Here is a 21,482-nt window from a genome sequence, read left to right on the forward strand (position 1 = left end):
CATTAATTAACTTACATTGATGTCCCAATATCACTGAGATAAAATATAGATTGACCCTGAACTTCTGGTTAGTTCTAAATGTTCTAAATGACAGATTAAATCTTGAACCAGCACCTTGCAAAGCGCCTTGTTTTCCTCTCTGAAAGCTCGTATTTCAGTTTCTGGTGTGCTAGTTCAAATGGGAGTTTTCTCCACATGTAAATGTGTACTGAAATGCATGTATTAACTAATGATTAATAGAAGTTTATCTGAACTAGAAGCAACTAGAAGCCATGTTGGATTCTACCTGTTTGAAGGTATCTGAAACACATGCTGTAGTTGTGCTTTTACATGCTAAGTACTGAAGTGGTTTTAGACTGTATGTGGGGGTTGGAAACAGCAAGTATGCATTCATATACTGTAACAGCATGTTTCAGTTAACAAAGTAGTAAGTCCTTGCTCTTACAGTTCTGATAAAAGCCTGACAATCTGGGATCCAAATGCAGAGGGCTCTCTAGAGTCTGGAGACACAGTCCTGCTTTGAGTATCTTGTGCTTTACTGAGATCAGCATGCTTTCTCTGACCCACACAGTCAGGACTTTGTGGAGGAAGCGAACTTCCGTCTCTGCGGTAGTATCTACTAAGTATTATTAACTCCTCCTAAATTAATAAATGCACTCGTAACATAACATGTGATCTAAGCATACATATACTCTGTGTGCGCACACATGCGTGTATGTGTTTGTGTGTGTATATATTTATATAAAATCAATGCATATATTTAATGGCCTGCTGCCATGAACTCAGGGATGATATTCTCTTTGCTTCAATGTAAATAAAATCATGGCCATTGCTTATGGTTAACCAGCTTGGGGAGATCCATGTCGGGGGAAGCTATCACTTTATAAAAGTCCCCTTTTGGTATCCTCCTGTGAAGCTGCCATTGCATAGGGCATTCTTGAGCATCTGCTTGTCCAATCCTTTCAGCTTCAAAGATTAAACATTATCTTTGAAGAAATGGCATTCATTAATGGCAATCAGAGCTCTGTTCAGTGCTGGTATTTCCTCCATAAAAGCAACATGTCTCAGCTGAACTCAAGAAGGAAATAAGAATTTCAGATGAGGCGTGAGAACAAGGGGGTACCTTATGCTGAGCCAGCTTAAGTATTAAACACATTTCGTAAGCAAGAAGTACAGCCAACCCTATCACTACACTTTTAAAAAACTGACCTCAGTCAGTTCCTACTGAGATGTGTCTATGTGACTTGCTCAAGTAGCCACCAAGGGAAGCTCTTGAAGTTTCTTATTCTTTGAAAGAGACATGGCACAAACTGGACTTACGATTTTTCTACTCATATGCATACTACTGCTGGATCAGACTATAAGCCAGGCTTCAAAATTCAAAGCCAGGAAGCACAGCAAACGTCGAGTGAAAGGTATTGGGCTTTAACTGGGAGAAGGGAGAGAGTCTTATGGACTTTATGGAGCTTACTGTGCACTTAAATAATACCACATGAATCAGAAACTAATATGATACATATGCTTATTAACATAGGAAAGCTAAATCCATATTATGTCTCTCTCTAAAATATTTTTATGATAGTAAAGCCAAGAATAATGTGCCAAAATGAGTTATATAAATAGAGCTGTATAACAGTTGTAAATATCTTGCTCTGTTACGCTTATTCAACTCTGTTGACATAATTTAGGACTCAAAGGTATAGTGGAGAGAAGATTCCAGGCAATGATTCTTAGTTACTTCGTATATATTGACTAAGATCAGAAAAACAGAAATTCATGTACACATAGTGGAAAAGAGTAGAATAAAATAGTAAATCTCCATAGATTATTGTTCAGATTTTTGTACTATTTCCTAGTTTTAATAGAATGTCTGTCTAATATTTGTGGAATATTATTTTACCTGGGTGAGAAGCACTGTGAAATGCCAAGTCAAACTAATAAAAGAGAATTAGTAGAAAAAGATAAAGAATAAATTCCTCAAGCAAAGCTTACAGGGCAAATAAAAAACTCTTGAATGTTGTTTGAAAATGTCTGTGTATTTAATTTAAAAGCTTATTTCTAATAAAAGAGAGTATGATGACGGTTATACTGCTGGCAAATATTTAAACTCCTAGTCAGTGAAAAGAATGCAGCTTTGATAAAGCCATTTTACAGGATGATTATACTGCTCTGGAGCTAAACAGTTATATACATATTTCTCCTTTTTAATCTATCTACTTTTTAGCTTAGTATCCTAACGATGTGCTTATTTATTTGTGCTGCTCCAAACATTCTGTTAACCTTCCACTAATGACACTCAGGTTCTCCAAGATTTTGTGAAATTCAGAATGTGGGTGGAGAAATGAGATCTGCATCAGCGTCCCACTATGAAAAATGCTACACTATGAGCTCAGCTGCTTTTTTCTCATTTTGATCTCCTATCTGGCCAGACTGACAGTTACAGCTCCAGATTAGCTATCCAAATCCTCCAGTGCAACTGGATGATTAGGTGATGTAACATATATCTAGAGGAACTGTGGTTTTGTTCAACTACTTGTGAAAGAGCTATTTATTCCTTGTGCTTGTTACAGCGGCTCCTGGAAGGCCTGATTACTGCTGCAATCAGCTTTTATTCTTGGGCAATGGAAACATGCCTGCTAGTTGTTTGATGGTAGTGGGTTCACAGAATCAGTAAGGTTGGAAGGGACCTCTGGAGATCATCTAGTCCAACCTCCTTGCTCAGCAGGGTCACCCAGAGCATGTTAGACAGGGTTGCATCCAAGCAGGCCTTGAATACCTCCAGAGAAGGAGACTCCACAACCTCTCCAGGCAACGATTAAGAAAAAAGAAATTAAGAGGACATGAAAATGGAGTTCATATGTGCAAATCAGTATCTTTTCTTGTCCCATCATTTTGTTTGTGCTTTTCTGCCAGAAAGGGGTGACTCAGGGTAAATTTGGGTGACTCAAGTGGAGGCCCTGCCAGAGCTTCCCAGACCCTCTCTGTGCTGGTGGAGGGGGCGGCTCTTCCAACACTTCTGTAGGGAGGGGAGGTCAGCAAGTTGGTCTGTCCCTCACTGCCTCAGAGCAAGAATTGTGTGGAACTTTTATGGTCCCCTAATTAACATTTTTTTGAATAGACAAAACTTGTGTCCTGCTCCTTCCTGTAAAAATAGGAGTAAAGCACCTTTGCCTTTCACCTTTGTTGTTTAAATCTCATTTTCAATTGGACCATATCCTAGTGATGCTTTAAAAACATGGATTCTTGATGCTGCTAATTGCTATTTAGCATGGCAGTATCTAATTTACACCAAAATTTGCCTATTTACTTTTGTACCTGTACACTGTTGGTTCTGAAATTAATCCTTTCATTACAGAAAACTCTTTATTTTGGAAGATATCTCAATAGTGCAGAAACCCATGAAACAGCTTTTGACATACAAAGTATCCATTTTTTTTTGCATGAATATCTGCTTATCTCTCTGTATGTTTATTTTATTTAAGAAAAAGATGACCTAAAGACCCAGATTGACAAGCTGTGGCGAGAGGTAAATGCTCTGAAAGAAATGCAAGCACTTCAGACAGGTAAACCAGCTTACATTGAATCACTGCTTTCCCTCTCTCCTACTCCTCAGCCTCACCCATATCTTTGATGGGAACATGTGACTCTGAGAAATATGTCCTTAAGAGCATAGTATGCCACAGTGGCAATGACGAGAAAAGTGCTGAAGGAAGCACACAAATAAAATCAAATATGCATTTGAATGATCTAACGGTACACAAGTGATGATTCTCCAGTAAAGCCCTCTGGAGCAAGAATTACTTTTGTTTTTGCTAGGCACAGCCCTACGCTATGATTTTCGTGCATTTTAGATATAATCAGACAAAGGCAACCTGAGGAATGCTGGGTTTCTGGGTGTTCGGCTTGGACATAAACATGAGCTAACTATGAAGACAGAACATTTCTGGAGAAGGCTGAGACTATCTAGAAATGAGAAGCTAAAATAAGGTGTGTAATTTGCTACATTTGAAAATGAATGTTGCCACAAAACTTTAAAGTAGCATCCACTGTGAGCTGAGAAGTATCCTGAATCAATATGCAGAGTCCTTTAAGTATTTAAATAGCCAGATGGAAATTTCCAAACAAAATAAGAAGGGTAAATACACCTGCACCTACCAGACAGTTCTGTTTTTGCACAGCTGTTGACACAAAACTTGGCAATTAAACACCTAAGAGAGGACATTACAGAGGAAATGACATCATTCACATGAAAGAGGATATATTTTGCTCACAGATGGTAATATCTGGGTTATCCTATTTTATATGTTCAGCTTCACAGACCTTTTCCAGCTACAGACAATGTTTTTCTTTTAGATTAAAAAGTCAGACTTTAGAAATTTCTTCTAAGAGGAAGCCTGTGCTAGACAAGTAACTTTTGTTTACAGGTAGTTCTTGCACTGCTTCCAGAAGGAGTTTGAGAGCAATCATGCAGTGGCTTAGAAATGAAACCAGAACCAGAGGAATTTCTATCCTCAAAACTTATTTTGAGCTATATTCTATATCCAGAACCTACACTGTTCTACTAGATTCCAGATTTGGTAAAAGAGATCTATCACCCTCCAGTTCTGACTGCTTGCATTTATTAATGGCCTCATGAAACTTCAAGAAGTAGCTGATTTTTTGGTTTAAAGGCATTTCCAAAACACATACATTAAAATCTGTCTTCTTTTGTCTGAATTCCCATGTCTTCTTTCTACATACTGTAAAATGAATGTTATGAAATGTATGCATACTGCCATTTAGCAGCAGGTACTTTTTCCCAAAAGAGGACAAATCTGCATCATTACTGCAGCATTACCAAAGTAAAGTAGGTAAAGTCTGATCTTTCCTCTGAATATAGAATTTGTAAAAGGGTTTGAAATTTGGCAATGATGATCATTACTTTTCTTTGGCCACTGTCAACTTTAGCAGCTGCAAAAGATGAAAAGTTTGAAGGTTAAGCCCTGCAGCAAAATGATAATCTTGACAATGCAGCTATAGAATACAATGACTACTACAACTGGAAATACTAAAGAACTGAGACACACAGAATATGATCCAAAGCAGATTTCCATATCCTTTTGATTAAATAATTATTTTTTACCAGAACAGATGACAGAATTAGAAACAGATTATAGAAAACATCAGGACAGAAGATGTCCATATCGTTTCACAACATATTTGTAATATAAGTAAAGATGAATTTAAGCAACAAATGAAACAGACTGGAAGTAATCAGATGAAGGATTCTAAAAATAACTGCTATAGTAGTATATTTGAGCCCTTTTCTACCTTCATGAACTTGAAAGGAACTCTCCTTCAAAGAGAGTTTTCTTCTTGTATGTATTTTTCTTAGGAGAATCATGTTTTGAAGTATCTGCATTAGAAGAGCTGGAAAGCAAAGTTTAAAGATTCATTCCTGCAAGCTTACCCACACAGACTGACAGAGGCAATTCCAAATACAGAGCAGATGGCAAAGTCATGTTCTAGCATATTTCTACTTTACATCAAAACTTCCCTGACATGTTCCAGTGGATAAAACTAAGCACAGGGGAAGGACTTGGGAAGGGACATGCTGGCATACCTGTGGTTACCACATGTGGTTGTAAAATTAACAGCAAACAGATTTATAAATGCAAATGTTTAGATTATTTGGTTCAGATTGTCACGCAAGCTCAATAAAGAGTGTACTCTTGCTTTTAAAAAAAGGTTTATAGACTTAAGCCACTTTACCTCATTTTAATTTAGATTCTGAAGGGAAGGATGTTACTGGAAAGTCTAGAAATTAAGAAATAAAGTTGCAAATGCATACTCCTCTGCAGGTGGTAATATACTTTTATCAATTGTCCAGAGAGCAAATTGCATTATGAATTTCAAATCAATATTCTTCTAGTGAGCAGGACACATTTAAAATATCATTTTCATGTTTTCTGTCCTTCATTTGTCTGCAAGAAGCTAGGTGTAGCTAATGCATAACACTTTACTTTGGCATTTAAAGCAAATGCATATCGTAAACGTAGAGAGATCTTTAGATCTATCTCTTTAGTATAAAGCCAAGTACAGATTTCCTGACGACTAACTCACAGCTGCCAAGAGTAAAAACATCCATTCCTCATCTACTCCATCAGTTTTAAGAGACTGATGAAGTAAGGTAAAATATGTGAAAGCAGAACTATTTACAAAAAAGGACTCATAAGATACACGGACAGTAGACCTGAGTTATATTTTAGTGTTCTGGAACAGCAGAATAAAAAAAAATTCTTCAGATAATTAAACTGCTGGAAGGAATCTGGGGCTTGGAATCATGCCTCAGGTTCATTAGCATAAACATGAGAAAGATTTTCTAAAGCATTTTATGATGTTAAGACCACAGCTATGTTTGTCCCTCTTCTTAAGTGACTCTTCTCTGGAGCAGCCATAAGAACACAGAACTAGAACGAGCCATAAGAAGCATATTACGCTTGTGGCTGCCCTGGTACCCAAAGGTGCTTTGCAGAGTGCCTTTGGACACCCTGTCCACACTCACCCAAGACATACTAATGCACTAGTTGTGTACAAGGTCGTACATGCACAGGAGGAATGGCAGTCCCTGACTGGTCCCACTACTCTTTCCAGACCACCCTCTAGAGACAGTATAAACACAGCCATTCATTTATTAAAAGATTTATCTGCTTAATCTTCAGCATACCTTTAGAAAATTATCTTTTTAGGAAACATTACTTAAAGATATAGCCAAAGCTTTTACTAAACATGCCAACCAATATCTGTTCACAGTCTGTCTTCGTGGGACAAAGGCCCATAAGAAGTGCTACCTTGTGTCTGAAGGCACCAAACATTTTCATGAAGCCAACGAAGACTGCATAGCCAAGGGAGGGACACTGGCTATCCCAAGGAACAGTGACGAAACAAATATTCTTCGAGACTATGGCAAGAAAAGCATGCCTAGAGTGTCTGAGTTTTGGCTGGGTGTCAATGACATGACAAATGAAGGGAAATTTGTTGATGTCAATGGCATGGTTCTAGAGTACTTCAATTGGGATCACGCCCAACCAAACGGGGGGAAGCGTGAAAACTGTGTATTTTTTTCTCAGTCATCACAGGGCAAGTGGGTAGATGAAGTCTGCCGTACAGCCAAAAGATATATTTGTGAATTTCTGATCCCATAATTCCATATACAAATTATTATGACCATGTTATGGGTTATAAACACGCAGTTTTGCATGTTAGTTGCCCCTCCCACTTAAAGAGTCATGAGTCAAAAATATCCATCTCCTGCATTGTACTCAGTCTTCCTTGAGAGTGAATTTTTCTTTATTAATTTATTTTCTATTCAGATGCTAAAAATGTTATATTTAGTGAGAGCTCTCACCACATACAGGAATATACATTATGTTTTGATCTATATTGCATTTTATTTTGCTATATTCTCTCAACCTGATGTTCGGGTTGCTGGAATTCACCTTCTAGTTCTGTACCTCCTATCTCCTTGATAGGATAGTGTTTGCTTGATCTCAGAGTTCTAGTGAATTTATCGCAAGTTTACCAACTGATTGCTGTATACAGTGGCATGTGCCAACACAAGGCCTAGGGATCCTAGAGGTTTAGTTTAGTGCTTGAAAAGGACTTTTGGGTTACGTAAGCTCCTGCAAAAAAACGGCCATCATCCTATAGAGTTTAACATGATGAATCTGCAACCACAATTTTTACTTATGGTTTAAGAAAGCAAAATAGGAAAATCTGATGTAAATTTTTAAAAAATACTTGGAGCCAAAAATGATACACTGTTAGAAAACAGAGGAACTAGTAGTTCTAAAACTTCAATTAGTCTGAATGTGATTGTTTCTAGTGAGCTTGTTTCAGTATTAACTATTGAATATTAAAAGCCATCTGGAATGTTCCCACAGAGGAAACCAACATGGTACTAAATCATACCTCTACTATATGGTACTTACTATGCCCAGCAAGATGTGCAAAAGCCTCCTCCACAGCAAGAGCAGAAAGAGGCTTTGTAACACTGTCCTGCTGAGCCACAGCACGCATGAACAGAGAGGCATGATCCCCTTTCGAGCCCAGTATAAAAACACATTCACATCTTCCTAGAAGGCAGGCAGCACGCTTGAGTGGCACAAAGGAGTGGGCCATGCCATCACTTGTTTGCCTACATGATGCACATTTTTAATTTAACATCTGACATTTGGAAGTGAAGTAAAATGTGATGGTTATTTTTTGTTGTTCTGAACCTCACAAATACTGCTTTACTTTCACGTTATAAACTGCATTTTCTTTCTTGTGTAATGGAATTTCTGTTAACTATTTAAATATATCATTGCTTGGAAGCTAACTCTTAATTTTTGCCTTTTAATTGTGCAAGATATCCTTAAATTGTGCAATAAATTTGCAATAGCTGGTATTTAAGTGTAGTAGCATTTTTAAGAGTTTGAGCATGCATGTGAAGATCTTTCCTTCCTAGTGCTTTTCCTAAGGGTTATTTTCTTAAGACTAATATCTTCATATGCTGCAGGATGCAATCTGGATCCCAATTTGCGTAAGTGGCGTACGAGATGCAACCATTCTATGCATTGTAGTATGTGTCGTAATTCATTGCATTTCCCAGAACTTTATGAATTTTTAAAACAGGCCTGATTCTGAATTCTCTTACTTATCTCCTGAGTTAAAATAAAGGGGCAAAAAAAGTCCCCAAATACCTCTAACCTCCTTTCAAAATCTACCAACCTTTACTAAGATTGGGAAGTGACACTCCATTTATCTACATTTTAACATGATTAAAAGTCTGCAGGAATTTGGTGCGCCATTTTTACCTCTGGCTTGTCTGAAATAGTTCAGTATTTGTGCACATCCCTAAAGCTACAGTCAAACTGCAAATTCACCAGAAATTCAAGAACCTACTTCCACAATGATTATCAAAATGAGGAATTTATTATTTTATGTCCTGTTTTCTTCAATCTACTTCAGTCAAATTTCTAAAGTTACAAGCAGGAATTGAAAATAGGTATAGGTATTTCTGGTGGATGTTCATCATCCAGTGAGTACAGATACTAGAGACATAAATAACTATTTGTTTAGAAGTGATTACTTCACAAAGACAAAATCCACCATAAAGAAATCAATAACAAAAATTAAAGAATCCTAGGAGAATACTTAGTTAAGCAATAACAAAGAGAGACCCGAAGAAGACAAAAAATGATGGAAAAAAATGGGATGAATGGAGATGAAAAAGAGATGGTAATGGGACAGTAAACAACAGAAAGGCCTGCAACAGGAAGGGGACAGACAGAAAATGGAGCAGGTGGGGAGCTAAACTTTTTCCTGTCAAGTTAACTGTCACTCTGTCTTTCCTTTCAATGACTGCAACTGTATAAAGAGATGGGGATGAGTATTTGCTGCCTAGTGGACAGCCAGCCTGACACAGACTCAAGGAGAGTCTGCTCAGACTTTTTTCTGTGCTACTTCTTATCCCAAGATCTTATGCTCCCTACCTTCCCTTTTTCCTGTCTTTTTGATTTAAGCAGATTAGGCTTCTTTCTGTACCTCTGTCTCCAGTGATTAGTTTCTAAAATCCCTGAGATCTCCTAGTGATGTTTTCCCTTCAAATTCCAGCTCTGGGTTCTGAATACTTCTCATCTCTGCAATGGCTGTACAAAGCTGTGCCCCAGGGATTCCTACTCCCAAGTACATGGAGGCACATTGGGAAAAAAGGAAGTAAGAGCGTGGAGGCTTGCATGTTATTCCTCAGACTTAGGAGGCTTAATTAAAGGATTCTCCACCAAGTAGAGCTTAGGTATTCAGCTCTGCTGATGGGTGGTTGGTCACTTAGTGATTTCCCATTTCCATGATGGACAGTTATCACAACTCAGTTGTGAACTGCCTGGGTGACAAGGAATTCAGTGGGACATGATTAGCAACTTTTAGGTACATTACTGTAAAACCAACAACAGAAAAAGCTCCAACACTCACACCTAGTGGTGTAACAGAAGAATGCATAATATACTAAATTTTAAGTGTCATTTTATCATAACAAATACTGCTTTAGTTCTTCCTAATTGTTTGCTAAAGGAAAAGACCAGTGTAACACTTTCAGACATACATAGGCCCAGAGAAAGAGAGAGAAACTGCATTGCACTGAACCCCAAGCAGCCTCTTCTCTTCAGTCAGCAGCATGACAGTACAGGTGGCATAACTCTTATATGCAAGGGAGGAAGAGCACCAGAGGCTGGCATGCACTCAGAGCATTACTTCCACCTCTCCACACTGCCTGAGAGGTAGAGAGAGGAAATCTCAGGTACAGAGGTTTGAATGCAAACAATCTAGTCTGAGCAAACTTTGTGGTTTCTCCTGAGACACCTATGACATTCGGGTTATTACTTCAGCTTGTACTTGCAGTCAACTAAATAAAAAAAAGTTAAAAACACTTTTAAAATAATGAATAAAGCCTGTTACTGACACAGTGTGGCCAGGGGCATGAGGATGAACTTACCAGCTTATCTTTCATTGCTTAAAGGATCAGACTGAGAAGGATTACTTGAAACTTCTGGCCTTTCTCTGTCTCTGCTTGTTACCTATCTCCACATGTTGTCTCCAAACTTTGCCTTTTCTTTCCCCTCTTGCTTGGCCTACATGGTTTCTCTGTGCCCTCTGATGAGCTCAGAGGCTAACCTGCTTTCACCTAGAGAGAGAAGAGCACAATGTACTGCAGCCACAGTTACTTACCCCTTTGATCCACTGCAAGACATATTCCTATATATTATCTCCACATTTTCATACTCCCGATACATATTCTCTGTCCTCTTGCCAGGACATTCCTAGAGACTCCCTCACTCCTTGGGCCAGGAAGAGGGTGATCTCCCAGACAGAACTTTATGCAAAACTACTTATTCTTTGTTAAACTTATTAGAAAATTAATGATAGAGTTACAGTCAAATTCAATGCTGAAATGGAGTAAGGAAAAAGCTGGAAGCTTTGGATGAGCTTTGTTCAAGTTTGAAGTGCTTTCACTTTGAGTCAAAAACATTTAAAGAAGAAATGAAATATGGTGCTGTACTGTGAGTCTGCACACATGAAAAACTTGTCCTTTTACTGTCTGACACCAGACCTGGGCAAGATGCAAGCAAGATACTGTACAGCCACCTTGTGTGACTGCCTGTGAATCCCTCACAGTAGCTATCCTTACTCTGGGATGAAACAATGCAGTTAACTTTACCCTTTAAAAGATGGCAAAAAGATGGAGAGAGAAAGAGAGAGAGAAGGTAAAGATTACGTGGCAGGATGGGAGGAAATAGCATAAGCATGCTGCTGTAACTAACGGCAAGTTAAGCAACCTTCCACATACAGAGGGCAAATCTCAGACAGACTAAACTGCTCAAGACCATGAAGGAGCATCTATTTTCAGTGTTCATAACAAACGTCCTGTTCTCATAATAAATATAATCACTTACTGAAGACCATTCTTAGTCAGCAAAACTTAGTCGATATAGTTACATAGATGATGAGATAGGCTGTCTAGAAGACAGATATATTCAGACTTAAAACATGAGAACATGCTACATTTACCATGATTTATTCTTATATGCTCATGGAAAAGCAGTGTGGGAAATTCCACAAACATAGATCATATCTGTCAGCATAGCTAAAGAAGAATATAGCCAGAGTTAAAAAGAATAGCAGCAACACAGTATTGACAAGACTCTAAAGATGTTTTATTTGTTTAAATAAATAATATACTCTTAAATGAGTCACCTTTTCTCTGCATCAGCGCTATAAAGCTGCAAGCAATTAACAAGCTCTTTGAATTTGAAATAATCTATTTAATTTAAACCAACATCAAGAAAAAGATCTCTTTCATGGATACTCAGCCTTCATAGCGACAGGAATGAAGCACAGTGACATCTTTATCATTCTACTAATGTACTGCATAATTTGCCCAGGTAAAGGTAATCATTTTGTGAAAATAAAATGTCATAATGTGGAAATAAAACATCATTAGGAAAAACAGAGCTGAGGCCTTCTTAATGTTGTATTATTGAATGCAAACAATCTAGTCTGAGCAAACCTTGTGGTTTCTCCTGAGACACCTATGACATTCAGGTTATTACTTTGGCTTGCACTTGCAGTCAACTAAATAAAAAGTTGCCAAAGTTCTGTAAAGTGAATGGAAAGACTTCTACTGAAACCAACGGGTTTTCAACCAGATTATTCCAGACTCTTGCTGCAGAAATGTTACAATGCAGCATTCTTTAAGACAAGCATTCTCAAGTATTCTAACAGCAGACAGCTATTAAAAACGTGGAGTTGCAAGTTCCTTTTGCTTTTTTGGAAAATTCAGCTGCAAGTGAAAAGACCTATTGTTCCCTTAATAGCAGCTTATTTTGCTCAGATCCTGATCTTGTCCCAGTGAAGGAAAGAGAGAAGCAGAAGCAGGTCTTCAGAGATGTTTGCTTTGGAGATACACTCCCTAGTGAAATTCTACAGCCCATTCAGGATGCAAAGGCCTGACTGACAACTATTGCAGGGAAAGGAATTTTAATTCACTTCAACAGACTTTAGGTCAAAACAGGAAATTGTGGCCATTCCTCTTCTATTTTTACTAGCTACTGCCCTGATTTCATTTCTGGAGGTGTTGAAAGCAGCAAAAGCAGACATCAGCTTAAGAAGGAAAGGTTTGGAAAAAGCCTAATTTTTTCGCCTGCTCTCCCAGCCCTGAAGTGAGGTGAAACCTGAACAGAGAGATGAGGTACTTTACTGGCAAGAAATTTCCAAACTTCCAAGTTGGAAGGCTTTCGTCCTCCTGCGTAGCAGTGACCATGCAGGCTGACTACCCTAAATACTGAGGCCATCCCCTACATCATCTCTGCCCTCCACGGTTGCTGCCCAGAGATCCCCACTGTGAGAGTGGTCTCCCTGACCGTTATATTAGGACCCAGGGGGAGCAGTGGGTGGGCCAGAGTAAGGGGATTTTTGGGGGAAACTGCTGCGCACTGGAGGAGCTGATTCAGCGCTGCTCCCGCGCTCCCTGCGCCAGCAGCCAGCACTGAACGCCCGCCCCAGGTCCGCGAGCGGCTCCCGGGTCCCAGAGCCGCATCGCGGGGCACCGGGACCTCCTGGGCCGGGGGAGGCGAGGTTTAGCCAGCCGGACACTAGCTGCTTTCCGTTTGTTTCCCCAGGGAGAGCTGGTGGGGGTCCCGGGGCAGCGGCGAGCGCCGGCGGCCCCCGGCGCGGCGGGCGCTGTCCGCCCCGCGCGGTGCTGAAGGCGCCCGCGGCGGCGGCGCGCAGCCTCCGGCTCTGCGCGGCGCCGAGCTCCGCGCAGGCACAGCCGGATCCTGCCGGGGACCTGGCCGAGCGCCCCTGTCCCTGTCTCTGTCCCTACGGGTGATCCTCACAGAGGGGAAGGCTCCCTCCGCCTCTCTGCCAGCAGGTCAGAGGGGTCTTGTCCCCAGTCCCAGCTGGGAGCAGGGCTGTTAAACCTTCCCCCAAGGCTCTCGCTGGAGTCTCTTACCCTCCAGCCCGGGAGGGCTGCAGCTCTGGCCCAGCACCTGCTGCGACCCCTGAACAACCCTTGCAGAGCACCTCTAGTCTTGGGAACTAGCGTGTTTCTCCTGGGGGTCAGCACCCTCCAAGGACAGGTATCACATAGTGCGGGGCATCAGACATTTAGTCCCTCTTCCTATCTCTGGAAAAGGTGTCTGTGGAACAAAGATGTTCCAGGGAAGGGGCTAAGGAAAGGGCTGATCACTGAAGCTGACCACAGGTGCGTTCTTCTCCATCTTTTTTTGCAAAAGCTATTTCTAACTTTTAGAAATATGTATGATTTTAAGAATTTTTCTAAGTTTTTGTAGTGATTTTGCTGGTATTTCATTGAGCTGGGGTTTGCATGCATGTCAGTGGTGTTGCTATTCCGTGAGATGTTGTTCAAGGTACCTAGAAAATCAATTGAAACTGGTGCTTTTGATCACAGTTTTTGCTTAGACAAAAAAGATATTCACTGTCTATGAAGCATGCTTGTAGGAAAATGTATTCCTGTTAATCCCTCTCTTTGCTTTTGGAGGAGTAGGATGATAAAGAATAAGAGGAGGAAAAAGAGGAGTTGTTGGGGTCTTAAGAAAGGAGAAAAGAAGGACTATAAAAGCAAGCTATTTTCTGAGGGCAGAACAGAAACAGCTTTAACCAGAAGTGCCTGAGTGCTGCAGGATTAGCCCTTTTGAAAAGATGACCAATTTGTTTAACTTTTTCCTGTACGTAATCAGTTTCTATTCTAAGTACTCTAACTCTATTCTAGTTTATTCTAATTTAAAATACAATCATGTCCTGTGTTCAGGACCTTTTTGTGTACATGGTAAAACAAAATGCTTGCTCCAAAGCCTTGCAATCTAGATAAACAAGAAGATCATTACCCCAATTTTACCAATGCTAAAGCATCAAAAAATTAAGAAGCAAATCTTGAAGATTTTTTTTCCTTCCCAAGAGTCAGATCCAGTACCTAAGAGGAATTATAACAAATACTTCCATCCTGAGCACAGCAGTTGAGTGCGCAGATGTGGGATTGGCACTGAGAGTAACCAGGCTGAAGAACCCTGGTGCCAGACTATAAAGGTGGCAGCTGGGAGAGTGAGGACTGTTCTTGCCAATGTCACAGCATCCTCTGACAGAGACCCCGAATTTTCCTCCTATGAAAAAGCACATATTAAATTAACTTCATTGTTCTGAATTTTGAGTATTGTTTTTAGATTTGGCCCAAACAACATTTTCTTGATTCTTGGGTCAGATGATGCTGTGCCAAGTGTTCAGCTGGTAAATGTTCTATTTCATGTTTACTCCAGTATGTCTGGAATAATTATATTCTTGTGCACTACATGATTAGCTTAGCCAAAAATGAGTTATTGTTGCACCACCCTATAAATCTAACATGCTGTTAAACTAATTACCATCTTACATATTCCATAAAGCAATCAGTCTGAGCTAGCTAGAGCAAAGTGAAAAATATTGAGATTAAAAGCATAAAACAAATGGTGGCTAGTGTCTAATTAAGCAGAAAACAATATGGTGAAATGCAAATATGGACAGTTCATATGAATTTATTTTAGGAAGCCTCTTCAAATTTGACAAGGCCCTATTTCAGTGAATTTCACTGCACTCTGTTGAAGACAGAGATACCCATCTTGGTTCAAGCAGATACTGTATATTCACATTAGAATTTTAACTGGCTAGAGAAGTGGGAAGAAGAGAATAAATGTTCTGTTTCTAATGAAAATGTATATATATTTCACACATATGACACACAGGTAAACTACTGCTTCACACAAAATCTATGGCTAACACAAATAATTTAAGACTGTGTAGTCTGTTGGCATAACTATGCAGATGCAATGGATGCAAAATAGCTTCCTCTGTTCCAAGCACCAAGGTCAGAGGCTTGAACATTATCTCTGAGATGTTTACTCATGCCTAACATTATCTTAGCGCTACTATAACTTACATTATCAGCCCATTTTTATTGTTATACTCAAAAATGTAAATAGATTTTTTCCTGACCTTTAGCTGTATTACAGAGTAAGATTTTCAGTTACTAAATGACAGGAGTTAAGCAAATTGATTTCTTTGCTACTTTCACCGTGACTGATAAAACATATGCCAGAACTCCACAGTAAAAAGTTGGAAGATAAAATGTATCACCAGTAATTTTTTTGAATCTTCAACTATAAAAACAATAAATAGAACCATAAAGATTCCATACTTGATACCAGCAATGCAGGTATCAAGTTATTTGTTCTTGAAAAATGATACAATTTTTGCTAGAAAGCTTCTGAGCTGATATATCATTTTGATGGGCATAAGCATAAATTGTCCCACTGTCCTCAAAGGCAGCCTCTAGATCACTCGGTGGACAGCAATCCTAGAGAAATAAAAGGCTGGCATTCCTCATATTTTACCCTCCATACAGCCACAGTGCTGCTCTAGGACATTCGTGATACAAACGAGATGCTTCTAGGAAAGCTGGAGTCTGTGCACTCTGCCTACCTCATAGTCTGTTGCTAAAATAAAGTTTGGGAATTCTAGGAAGCAGCCTGTCACTGGTTTATTCCAGGTCTATTTATCTATTTCTAGCATTGCAAATTCTGCACAAATTCTATTCTTCCACATAGGCTTGGCCCTGCAACTGAATACACTCTAGTCATATCTAATAGAATTATTAAGGCAGGTGAGGACTCACCAAAAGGAGTAATACTTGCAAAAGGAATTACTGAATGCTGAGTGACATAAATTACATAGGACTACATTTTCATAGGTGGTTTTGCTGGTACACTCCTACAGGAAAGAATGTGAACTACTTGATGCATCTTTCCTAGCAAATTCACAATAGTCACATACAAATATCCTTTTTAAAATTAGTTTTCAGATGACCTTATAAGGAATCACTTATTCAGACTTGCCAAAAGTAACTGTGGTAGTGGAGGGATCCTGCAGAGAGCCCAGTTCAGTTCTTGAGATCAAACCAGATTACATTATGGAATCCTGTAATGCATATGGAGCAAATGCAGCTATTGAGATCAGAGACAGGTAACAAAGTAAACAGCTTCTGCTATCTGTTATGCACTCTATTCTACCGTAAAGACACTGTGCTAAATAGAAGGCAATGGGATCTTAGGGTTTATATAACTATGTGAATCTTCCTAAACCTTTGTTTGCATAGCATTGTTGTTTTTCCTACAATACTTTTGCCAATATATAGCAACTATCTAACATCCATTGAATCTTACTGACATAACAGGGACATCAAGAGACTTAATGAAGTCCTTATCCACCAGAAGATAGGATCTGCTGTCATTTTTAAATCTTCAAATTCAGACTTCTCATTCTTTGTGAGATGCCCTACTGAAACTAGGTATCATTCTAGTGTTAAAGTAAAACCAGATGGGTTCATAGGGTATAAAAGCTGTGTGTGTGTGTGTGTGTGTGTGTGTGTGTGTGTGTGTACAGATGCTTGGTAATGTCAGTGACTGGAATATTGAGCTCTAATTGCATAAGCACACTTTTAATAAGAGTTAATAAGTAAACTGTTAGTAACACTTTACATAAGTACTGTGTGCCACATATCTCGTCTCAACCTGGATTACTGGTAGTTGTTCAGCCATCACAAGGTAGCTTGCAAAATGCTCTCTCTCCTCCCTCCAAAAATGTCTTCCAAACAATCCCACCCATAAGACCAAAACACTACAGAAAAATAAAAAGTATTAATATGAATAATACAATAAAATCATATTAAACCCATTCAAGCAATGATGCACAAAACAGCCCATGGAAGTATTTCCAAAGAGCTAAGTGATGGATGCTAGGCGGCCCTTTTTATTAAGAAATTTTGTGAGCTACTCTAAGCACATCAAAACAGGTTTTATATTTACAAGCAATTTACTGGTTGGCTGGTCTTTGTAATAGTTGTTTAAGGCACAAATTAATGACTTCTTAACCTTTAGCAAACATTTATGTGTTAATTAATGAATTACATCTTTTTTGTAAGCATGCTGCCAGTATTATTAATCTATTCTCAGTATCATGGAAAACAGATACCCCCAATGGTTTCATTCAGCTTTCTTGGCAAGTAGAATAAGTGGGAATGAATAAGAAAGGCTATACAAGAAATATTGATTAGAAGGAAATGATTACCATATGAATTGAGTAATACTACTAAAATATTACAGGAAGGTGATAAGAATAGATTTTTTTCTGGAGATTCTGCCAGTTTCCTTTTCTTACTAATAATGTACTACATTATTAGTATTGCACTGTTAATCCATTCAGTCGTTGGAAAAAAAGAGAAAAAGAACATTGGTAAATAGGCAGAGAAATGCCAGGCTTTATGTAGGATGCAGATGTTCTTCATTATGCAGGGTACAAAGGAGCTCATTAGTAGAACTGGATAAATAATGGCTTGTCTTGTTCTGTGGTCAACCCCCCCCCCCCAAAAAAAAGATAAAAAACAAACAAAAAAAACGGGGGGGGGGGGGAAATGATCAAATTAAGCAGAAAATTTTTGAGTTTTTTTTTCCCCGTGAGAGAAAAGAGAGAGCTTGGGTGGAGGGAAGAGAGGTAAGTAGAAAGCAACCAAAAATGAAAAGTTGATCTCTAACCAGCTCTGCCTGGTAGCAACAAGTTATCCTCTTCAAAACAACTGATGAGAAAAGATACACATCAGACTAAAATGAATATGATACATCTATGGAGTCAGCAGCATGAAGTTGCATGTTCATTCTAATCATGTTCTGAGACAACCAGACATAGTTTCCTTTTTGGAAGCTATGTAATCATTCAGCATGGACCTGAATCTGAGCTATGAAGCTCTCCTGAGAAAAGCTGTCTGTCTCAGGTGCTATAGATGTGCCTTTTTTTCTTAAAACTCAATCCTAAGAAAGCAATACCACACAGCTGTTGCAACCTGTGACCATGTCACAGGTCTTCACTAACTTCCATACTCATCAGGCAGTATTAGGAAGTGATGTTTACTATTACTATCTTTTAGCCTTAGTATAGCATTCTGCATAGATCAGTAAGCTTTGCGGGGAAATACCATGGAGTTATAAGAACCTTTACTTCTACTATGCTTACTTCTATTTACCTTCTTGCTCAATAGTGATACGTATACTAGCTAGACATCTCTGCTCCTTCTCCTGTGTCAGGAACCGGGAAGATTCTTCACATTCTTCTGTAAGATCAAGAAACAATTGACTTTAATTGAGTAAAAAGAGAAATAGTCTGTTACTAAGCTCTGCTCCCAAAGAAATCACACTGATTATTAGAAGGCAATGAATAATGTGAAAAATGTTCAGTAATACAATCTTTAGATGAGAGGACTGAGATCTGCTTTTTATCACCATCATATGTAGTATATGAATATTCAGAACATTAGTTAAATGTTTATAGCAGAAGATGTCCATTAGAGTTGTGTCTGGCTTAGGGATATGAAAGTGTGTGTCTGAAGATTTTTTTGTTAACACATTTTGAGGGTTTCATTTTACCACCAAAACCAGAGTAAATGTGAAAAGTTTTGTGAGTCTGATTGGAGGTTTAAAATGCTGGATTCTGTCCAACTATGGAATGGAGGCTCCAGTACAGGATCTTTCGTGCCAAGAAAAGCAACTGTAATATGAGTAATGAGGGCACATTGTTAACCATTACTCTTTAAAGATCTGTTTTTCATTTTTAAAGGTTGCACAAGAACAGACTATTTTTGGAAGTAACTTCTCCCCTGGTCCCTCTTCAAAACCACAGAACACACATCCTTATTCAGTAAGGAAAGGTGAATACCTTAATTCAAACATCTTGTACAATAAAAGCTAGACTTTCAAGGGAACTTATGACTAAGTTTTTAAGAGTACAATGTTCAGAATAAGGACCCAAGGTTCAAAAAGATTTAGCACTCAATAACTTAAGCCCTTTTGAAAATCTAGCTACACAGTGCCAACATGAGAATTTAACCATTTGATTTTTTTTTCTCCTATATGGATGAACCATTCAGTGAAGTGCACTGTGTTTTCCAGGTCATTATGTAACATTTGAATTTAAACCCAATGTATTCCTTAATTTGTACTTCCATAAATGCTTTTGTTCTCATTCGATCATCTTAACACTAAGTTAGTAGACTAAGCAACTGTGACTGCTTTTTTGTTATTGAATTACAGAATCGGAGGATGTCAGGAATGTAAATGAATGTACTACTGCCTCTTACTGAATTCAAATTGATTTTCAGGCAGAATGAAAATTGGCTGAAGGACTATAAACAGAAGCTAACAAACCACTGAGGAGAATTACGAAGTGAAATGCCTCGGGGATATACAGTAGGCCTCATGCTATTTAATTTATTTTATTTAGATGACATTTTATTTAGATGATAAGGCTGACTCTACAGGACACATTTTCAGCTCTGCAAGACTGTAGACCATTTAACTTCAAACAAAGAAACATGACTAATGACTTATACGGCTATTTTACAAAAATAAGGTATTTGTCATTAGTCTGAGTTGCCATTCTCCTCCCTACCCCTTCTCACCTCCAGGAAGCCTTACAGAAGAAGGCTGTGCTATTGTGTCTAAACCTACTGCCTGGTTTGTGGTAATCTACACATGCTCTAGACTGTTGAGCCTTTTCTTTGTTATAGGTTGTCCAAGGGCTGCATCCATTGTTCTGAATATGAGGAAGCTCATGAAAGATGAGATTAATAGGAGTGATAGCTCATTTGATTAAGAAAGGGTTCTGGTGATTAAGATATAAACAGTTATAATGACTGGTCTACCTTCTTTTAGTTTTGCTCCATCTTTTTCATTTCTCCTGAATAATTACACCCAAATCATGTGGATGCTTTTAAATATCTCACAATGAAAACTTAATCTTCTTCATGTCTGTGGTCAAAATAATTTCTCTTGCGGTCAAAATAATTTCTCTCATTGTCAGTAATGCTGCACATGTGTAGTCTAGCATCCTCACTGTACCCTTAGGAGCTGGACTAAAAAGGAAAAATGAACCAGACATTCTCCTATGCTCTTGAGGTGTGATGCTGCAAATATTTCCACATTTCACTTTAAGTGTGTAAGTGGTCTCACTGAACTCAAGCAGAGAGATTATTTGAGAAATTATGAAAGAAAAGTGTTTGTTGCACTGAGGTATATCACTAATCTATTTTTTCACTAGCTATTTTTATTCACCTTTCCCCTTCTTGTCTGTGTTAAGCAATTATAGCCTATAGCCAAACATTTAAAGGCATTTAGAGATATCCAAGTTTCACTTCTTTTTTTTTTTCTAGCTCTGCAGTTTCCAATTTTGCATCTTTGTAGGTGAATAGGTAAATACTTCTCTGTATGTTAAAGTGTGGTTTTATAGGTAGAAAGGCTTGCCTTTTCTTTTTCTCTAGATCATGAAGAATATATTCCATCAATCTTTCAATGTCTAAGAGATGGATATAAGAATCCAAGATGAATGAACTGACTGAATCACATCCAGTATAGCAGGAGACTCTCTAAGATCACAGCAGCCTTCACTGAGGGGGACAATGCTGTCATTAAGGAAGAAGTTGTTTCTGGAATGTTAAATTTTGACACTGGTAAGATTGGAATTTGTCTTAGAGGTTTTTGTGCATACTGATATGTATTAAGGTTTGGTAAATAAAGAAACCACTTGGTCACGAACACAAAAAGAAAGGAAATGCACTACTGTCAGTGCACTGGGGCATTCAAGGCCAAATATACTTTAATTTAAGCTTAAAATAAACAAATATGATGAAGAATTCCTAGTACATGAGGCAAAACAGCCTAAAGCTCTTGGAAATATCATACACATAGGCTGAAAATATAGCTGAACACTGCTTCATCTTTTGGATTATTTCACTTGCAGTTTTCTGCAGTGGGTAATGTTTGCTGCAGCCTAAAGATAGTGGAGAGCAATAGCAAGTTCTTACCAAAATAAGA

The 21,482-nt window shown here is 38.6% G+C and overlaps 1 protein-coding gene across 1 annotated transcript; it reads left to right on the forward strand.

Annotated features, from left to right (window-relative positions):
* The first annotated feature begins 1,300 nt into the window (after window positions 1-1,300).
* CLEC3A (C-type lectin domain family 3 member A) lies at window positions 1,301-7,184 on the forward strand. Its single transcript, XM_062586693.1, has 3 exons — window positions 1,301-1,415; window positions 3,483-3,563; window positions 6,793-7,184. Exons 1-3 carry the CDS (start codon window positions 1,301-1,303, stop codon window positions 7,182-7,184), a joined length of 588 nt encoding a protein of 195 aa, XP_062442677.1.
* The last annotated feature ends 14,298 nt before the right edge of the window (window positions 7,185-21,482 follow it).

Source organism: Rhea pennata, chromosome 13 (genome assembly GCF_028389875.1).
Source record: "Rhea pennata isolate bPtePen1 chromosome 13, bPtePen1.pri, whole genome shotgun sequence".
Classification (NCBI taxonomy): Eukaryota; Metazoa; Chordata; class Aves; order Rheiformes; family Rheidae; genus Rhea; species Rhea pennata.